We start from the raw sequence: 7,488 nt of genomic DNA on the forward strand, positions 1-7,488 counted from the left end.
GCGGGAGTGCCACCGTGCTCCCAAGCGGCGCACTGTAGCAGTGCGCCACCGGGCCAGCCCCATTCTTTACTTTTTTATTCTCTTTCTTCTCCTTTCTGTAATCTAAAAGCTCCAAGAGATAGGAAATTTGTGTGGGATTTAACTACCTGTGGAACGGATGCTGAATGAATTGCAGAGTAGAGAAACACAATAAAATGAGTGTGGTTACTGACCATCTCAGGTCATAGGACAGATGGCCCCTTGAATAATACACAGTCTGGTTAATTAGCCTATTACTTTGAGTTTATGATGTGCTAAATGACTGCCTCACTTGGCCAAAGCCTATTTAACAAAGCTCACCATTTCCTCTTTGATACGCTCTGTGATTTTATCAGTCGCTTCCTCATGTGCATGGAACAAGCTGATGATGCTTGTATTATCAGGGTCCAAGATATTTCCATCTTCATCTCTGACAATCAGATCAAGCTCAAGGATTCTGAAAAGCAAAAACTGGAGGTGAAATTCAACATAGGAGGCCTTTAGCACATGGGTGAGAAGTTTCTACCAGAAAGTTCTACTGATTTCTGAGGATCACTTATTTGCATAGAAAATCTCTACACGGATAGCCTCAGACACAGCTGGGGAATGCAAATCAGTGTAGTATAGCCACTTTGAAAGATGCTATGGCAGAGTGCATTAAGTTTTTTAAAAATGTACATTTCCGGGCCGGCCCGGTGGCGCACTGGGTAGTGTGCCGCTTGGGAAGCACGGCAGCGCTCCCGCCCGAGGGTTCGGATCCCACATACAGACCGGTTCCCGCTCACTGGCTGAGCGAGGCGCGGGAGCAACACCGAGGGTTGCAATCCCGTTGCCGGTCCCCGGTCCGGTACGGGGGCAACACTGAGGGTTGCGATCTGTTGCCAGACACGGAAAAAGACAAAAAAAAAAATGTACATTTCCTGTGATATTAAACTGAAACACCCCACATTGGAACAAGGATGTGTGCTGCAGCATTGTCTGCATCAGCAAAGTGTTGAAAAAAAGCACAATATCTACCAAAGAGAAAATGGCTAAATAAACTGTAACCTATAATGGAATACCACATAGAAGGGTTTTAAAAATATTATACAGTGTTGATATATTTAATGACATATCTCAGTGAAATCAAGTAGGGAAAGATGCATACAGTGTATTTTATGTAATAAATAAATAAGTAAATAACAACAAAACAAACCAAAACCAGGGAAGATCTGTTACCTCAGTGCATATATAAGGGTAACAAAGAACAGAGAAAAATCTGGACAGGAAAAGACCAAACTACCAGCACGGGTGACCTGTGAGGAGAGGTAGGAGCATAAGGCTGGGAGGGGTGGAGATGTCAGTGGATACATGTGCCTTTTCTCAATTTGTTTAATGTTTTACTCACACACGCACACGTGACCTGTGAGGAGAGGTAGGAGCATAAGGCTGGGAGGGGTGGAGATGTCAGTGGATACATGCGCCTTTTCTCAATTTGTTTAATGTTTTACTCACACACGCACACGCACACACACACACACACACACACACATACATAGAAGGTATTCATATATGTGGCTACTTCAAAAAGTTTGTGGAAAAATAAAATTAAAAGATAATATGAATCGTTCCATAAACTTTTCGAAGTATCCTCATATTACTTAATAAAAATTTGAGAATAGTGGGGCAGGGGGAATCTCATATATATTGATTGCTATCCACAGCTTGCTCTTCAGCTGTTTGACTTCCAGGCCATGAGCTTTTCCTGTTTGGTATTGATTCCTTTCAACTACATCTGTCATCCTGACTGGCATCAACAATACCAGTAACAGCAAACATCCACACAGCACTTGCAAAATGTTCTCATACATTAAGTGCTATACACAGATTAATGCACTTAATCTAATGACCTTATGAAGGGAATACTAGTAATATCCCCATTTTACAGATGAAGAAAAGACCAAAGCTAGTTAATTTGCTCAAGGTCACACAGCTATTAAAAACTAATATGGTATGCTTGTCTGCACTCTTGGCCTTTATGGTATACTTTCTAGATAGGAAAAGCTTAGGAGTAATATATGGGGTGGGCAGTGGGGAGTTTGCAGAGGCCTTGACTTTAAATTGCTTTTGCACTTGCTGTTGAGATGGAGCACACAAACAAGGCAGGAGGAGGTGGCTGATGGATAGTCTGAGAAGGCCAACAATGGTCCTGCTTGGGCACCACTACTGAGTACGAGATTTTGGAAGAACAAGGACAAATGAAGGAGGCTAAGTCTTCATCTTTTACTTGAGAATCAAATTGAGAGGCGCATCTCTCATCTCATCCAAATGCGAACGGAAGGGGGCCAAGGTTCACCCGTGTGTCCACATTCATTAGGAAATTAACTTCCAGCTAGATATGACTCATGATGTTGCACAGCCACGCCGCCCAATGGGTGGTGCTGAGGAGGAGAAAATGCACTCAGCTAATGCTGAGCAGAGGCCCAGGCGACCTCGGAAAAGATGGAGCACAGCTGATACATAATTTAATGCCAAGATTTCTCTAGCTCTTTCTCTTCAAAATGTATCAGAGAGGATTCGGTTCTAAAATGTATGAATAAAACATTTTCCCAGGTCTGGCTATCTTGGGATTTGGAGAAGTCATTTGAGGATTCCTCACTCCCTGGATACCAAAGAGCTTGCCGATTATCTCACTTGGAGCATTGGAAGCTTTAGTGGTCATGGCAGAAATGATGCAATTTCCGTGGCCCAGGGTCAGGAGAGGCTGTCCTCCCATGGGACAGCGCCACCCTGAATGCAGCAACCATTCATTTTAAAGAAAAGAGCATGTTGACATTTTCTCTTCAGAAGGTTGCCCACTGTTCTCTTCCATTTAAGAAAGTGACAAAATGAACCCAAGATGAGGATGGGAAGGAAGCCCCCACTGTATGCATTTAAAAAAAAAAAAGGAAAAGGAAACAGAGATGGCTCCTGCCACATCTCCCCATCACCCTCTGGACAAATCCAAACTTCTTTACTTGGCGCTCAAGTTTTAGGGTTCCGACTTCCATCTGCCTTCCTCTCCAAGTTCATGTTCATCTCTCATGTCCTTCCACCTTCCTCCTTCTCTCTGTCTCTGAGTTTCTCTTCTTCACTTCACCTACTAATCCCTGCTAGTCTTGGTAGATTCAGGGCATTCATCACCCCTGCCCTGCCTCCCAACCCCGTCTCCACCAAGCTTCTTGTCCATGTTTCTTCCTCTTATGGTGTGTATGATTTCCCACTCAAAGTGTCTATTCATGTCTCTGCCACCTTACTGATGCAGAGTCCTTGTGAGGCAGTAGAATGCAGTGCTTAAGCACTTGAGCTCCAGAGCTACACTGCCTGGTTCAACTTCCACTGCGTCTTAGGCAAAATCCCCTAATCACTCTGTGAGCCTCAGTCTCCTCATCTGAGAAACAGGGATGATAACTTAACTGAGCTAACACATGGAAAGTGCTTACAACAGTACCTGGCGTGGAGTGATACTCAGTAAGCTACCATTAGCTCTTACTGCTTGCTTTTTTATTGTTGTTATTAAAAATAGAGGCTTTATTTTGTATATTTCTGTACCCTTTCCTCATCTGAGAAACAGGGATGATAACTTAACTGAGCTAACACATGGAAAGTGCTTACAACTGTACCTGGCGTGGAGTGATACTCAGTAAGCTACCATTAGCTCTTACTGCTTGCTTTTTTATTGTTGTTATTAAAAATAGAGTCTTTATTTTGTATATTTCTGTACCCTCGGGGTCTTCCAGGTGTGCAACAAAGTTAGATGTCCAAATGAAATAATGGAGTGAATGAGAGAAGAAACAGGCTGGTTCTGATCCCTCCTCTAAGCTCAGCTCTACCTGGTGCTTCCCCACCTCTTACAGCTGGAGGTCAGCGTTCCTCATGCTGCTCCTGATGCTCTGCTCAGATGCCAACCACACCATGTCAAAGCCCTGAGCCCCCAAGATACCAGGCCAGTGCTAAGGGGACCAGCTCTCTCTCACTTCCAGCTGAAGTTGTTGGGGAAGGGAGAGGATCCCCTTAGCTTGGGGCCTCAGTCTTTGTGGCAGGACAACTCTCACTTCCCCAAAAGAAATGGACTGAAACTGAAAGCACATAGCCGGGTCAGAGGAATGCTGCACGGGAGAGCCTGGTTTAGAGAGGACCCTGTTTTTCCCATCATCACCATTCCTCCACTCACTAAGCACCTACTGTGTGCAGACCCTGTTCCAGGCACAGACATAGGGATGAATTTGACAGTCAATGTCTTAGAGGAGCTCCCAGGATAGCAGGGGAGATGGAACAAGAAAGAGGCGATTGCTGTTCTGGGTGCTAAGGATCTGCAAGAGCACCTAACCCAGACAGAGGTGGGCAGGGGAAAATCAGGGAAGCCTTCCTTTGAGCAGTGATCATTTCTTCTATCCCCGGTCCTTCTCAGGAACCCCCATTGAGGAAACAATGTCTGAAAGTCACAGATGTCATTGGAAATCAGCAAAATGCTCTCAGTTCTCACATTCTCAGCTGCAACTGTGCTCAGCTAAAGACACCACTGCACCAATGGCAGCAGCAGCTATGTGGCAAACCCTTCCTGTCACTTTGGGCTGACATGCTTTATAAGAGGATTTGGACACAATTGCCAGATGTGAACAGGGGAACCAGCAGAGAGACTGTGTTCCTGGGATGGGAAGCAGCTGTAATTTGGATCCTCTTGCTAGCACATGTGACAAGGGCAAGAAAGCCCAGCTTCAGGGAATTTTTTTTTTTTATTCTCTTTAAATGGGATCTTTTTACTTCCCCCTCAGGCCCTATGTTCCAGCCTTCTGACCTACTTTCAGTCTCTTGAACGTCCCATGTTCTCTCATGAACCTCTGCCCTTCCTTTTTTGTTTTAAGTCTGCTTAACAACTCTTTATCCTTCAAAATTCAGCTCAGTGGTCACCTCCTCCAGGAAGCCTTCCTAGACTTACATCCCCAAGTTGAATTAAGAGCAGTATTTTTCCTAAGCCATCAAAATTACTATAACACATATTAAAAGCTTACTTGTAATTTACTCCTAACTGGACTTTTGTCCCTTAGTGGACAGGGACTTTTATTTTTGTACTACCATACCTAGCAGAAAATTCAGCCAACCATATGTGCTCAATAAATGTTTGCTATTGGAATGAATGAACAGATGAATAGGATGTTTGGAGAATATTCACAAAACCAGGAGAGTGGGAGGTCTTCACAGTTCTTAGGTCTATCTAGGCAGCAGAGTAATGAGGCCCATGGACTTTGGAGCCAGACTGACTGGGTCTAAATTCTGGTTCTGCTATTTACCAGCTGTGTGACTCTGGACAAGTTACTTAACCTATTTGAGCCTTGGCTTCTTCATCTGAAAAAATGGGGATAATAAAATGGCATGCCCCATAGAGTTATTATAAGAATTAATTGATACACCAAGTCTGGTACATAATAAGCTCTGATTAAGTGTTAGTTATAATATTAAGATCACTACTATTATTATCAGCGGGCTGTTCTGCCTCAACAAATCGTTTCATTTTCTCCTTTACTTCATAGCATTCAAATTCCAACCAATTTCTGCTTCTCCTTCCTTTTGAGGAATCACTTTTGTTATTGTGCATGTGAGTTAGCTGACGGCATGTGGCTTGGATAATTTAGGATTGAGAAGAGACATTAAGCCTCACACGGGGAGTTAAAGGAGAGTTTTGTAAACGCAGGGATAAAATGACAGCTAAGCTGGAAGTGAACCAGCATGACTGTGCTCCCCAGCCCCTCAGAAGTAGGTTAAATGAGTGTCCTAAATCTCTCAGCCCAGTAATAGCCACCGCATAAGCCAGCCTTCACTCCACTTGCATGTTCCTGGGTCCCAGAGGGTGATAACAAAGGCACACAAGCACGGTCATTGGCAACAGCCTTCCCCCAAATAGAAAGCGGCAAACTCGCTTCTAAAAATGAAACCAATCTCTGAAGGGAGCACAGGAGGAAGGGGCATAAGTGGGGGAAGAAAGCAACTTTTCAGAGGAAAGAGAGATTACTTGTTGCCATAGTCGATCTTGGACGTGACTTTCTGCTTCAGTTCTTTCAGCTCGTCCTTGGGCAGAGTTCCTGAGAGGAGCTGGGACCTCCACTCCATCAGATCGTACATCATGCACTGCACCTGGAGGAAACGCTCCTTTTTGCTGGCCTAGGAGACAGGAAACAATCTGCAATCACCTGGGCCGAAGGAGTATGGGCATCTATTTTGGCAAGCTGTGTCAAAGTCGCGCAAGCACGTTCAGGGGCCATGGCCTGCACCTCTCTCCCAACAGTACCCAGCTCCAAAGCATGTGGGTGATGATTTTAGTCACTGGTACCTTTCTTTCCCCTGAGCGATAGGGGTTTCCCAAAATCAATAATCACTTTGGTTAAAGAAGGGGCCATGGCCTGCACCTCTCTCCCAACAGTACCCAGCTCCAAAGCATGTGGGTGATGATCTTAGTCACTGGTACCTTTCTTTCCCCTGAGCGATAGGGGTTTCCCAAAATCAATAATCACTTTGGTTAAAGAAAGGGTAATTTCTGACTTTTATCCAAAAAGATACTTTTTGGATAGAAATGTCATGAATATCTGCTTATATAACAGATGTCTCCAGGCTCAGGCCCTTCAAGGCTGGGAGCCAGGGCCATTTATCTGATGTGAAAGGACTGTTTCTAGGGCAGAATTCCCCTAAGTGAGGCATGTGTGCAATTTGTGAGACCCAAGATTGCTCTTGGTGGTACAAAGATACAACATCAAATAACACTGACCCATACAGTCATTCTCTTCCACTCTCCTTCCATCCTTCTTTTTAAGGGAAAGAGAAAGTTGCCATTTCATGGTAATATGTCTTTAAACACCTATTGCACATTTGTCAGTTTCTTTTTTTTAACAGAGAGAGAAGGTCTTGGGCTCAGAGTTTTTGACCGGATCTATAGCATGCATCTAATAACACTGTCTTGTTTTCACTGTATTTATCTGAATAGTGTTCTTCTAATTGTGCCGAGTACTTTTGGCTTTCTATTTGGGAAAGCATGTGTGGTATAAGAAAAAATACATGTATTTGGTCTTTGTCCCTGGTTCCTGGTGCAGTGCTCCTAAAACCCTTGGAATATCCTGAGTTAGGAATGTCTTTTGTTACTCATAACGAGCCCCTTGCAGCCATACCTGAGTTTATGCTAATAAGACAACTCNACTGAGGGTTGCGGTCCGTTGCCAGACACGAAAAAAGACAAAAAAAAGGAAAAAAAAAAAAAAGAAACTCTTGAACATTAAGGTTCGAGGAGCTTCCCAGATGGTAAACAACACATCAGTTTCCTGGGAGGGTGGCATCTCCAGAGAAGACATGGAAGCTCTGTGCCTCCCTGTATCTTGCCCTATGTATCTCTTCCATTTGGCTGTTAAGTATAGCACTTTCCTGAGTTCTGTGACTTGTGCTAACAAATTATGAAACCTGAAGTAG

General features: G+C 44.0%; 1 protein-coding gene across 1 annotated transcript in view; it reads right to left on the reverse strand.

Annotated features, from left to right (window-relative positions):
- DOCK2 (dedicator of cytokinesis 2) overlaps positions 1 to 7,488 on the reverse strand; it is a gene marked incomplete at its 5' end in the record, with an annotated part of 156,106 nt that overhangs the window by 145,810 nt on the left and 2,808 nt on the right. The window contains 2 exons of the mRNA XM_008586010.1: positions 340 to 475; positions 6,047 to 6,195. Of these exons, the coding sequence (XP_008584232.1) occupies positions 340 to 475; positions 6,047 to 6,195 (285 nt within the window). The remainder of the gene's footprint in view (positions 1 to 339; positions 476 to 6,046; positions 6,196 to 7,488) is intronic.

Source organism: Galeopterus variegatus, unplaced genomic scaffold (genome assembly GCF_000696425.1).
Source record: "Galeopterus variegatus unplaced genomic scaffold, G_variegatus-3.0.2 Scaffold3800, whole genome shotgun sequence".
Lineage (NCBI taxonomy): Eukaryota > Metazoa > Chordata > Mammalia > Dermoptera > Cynocephalidae > Galeopterus > Galeopterus variegatus.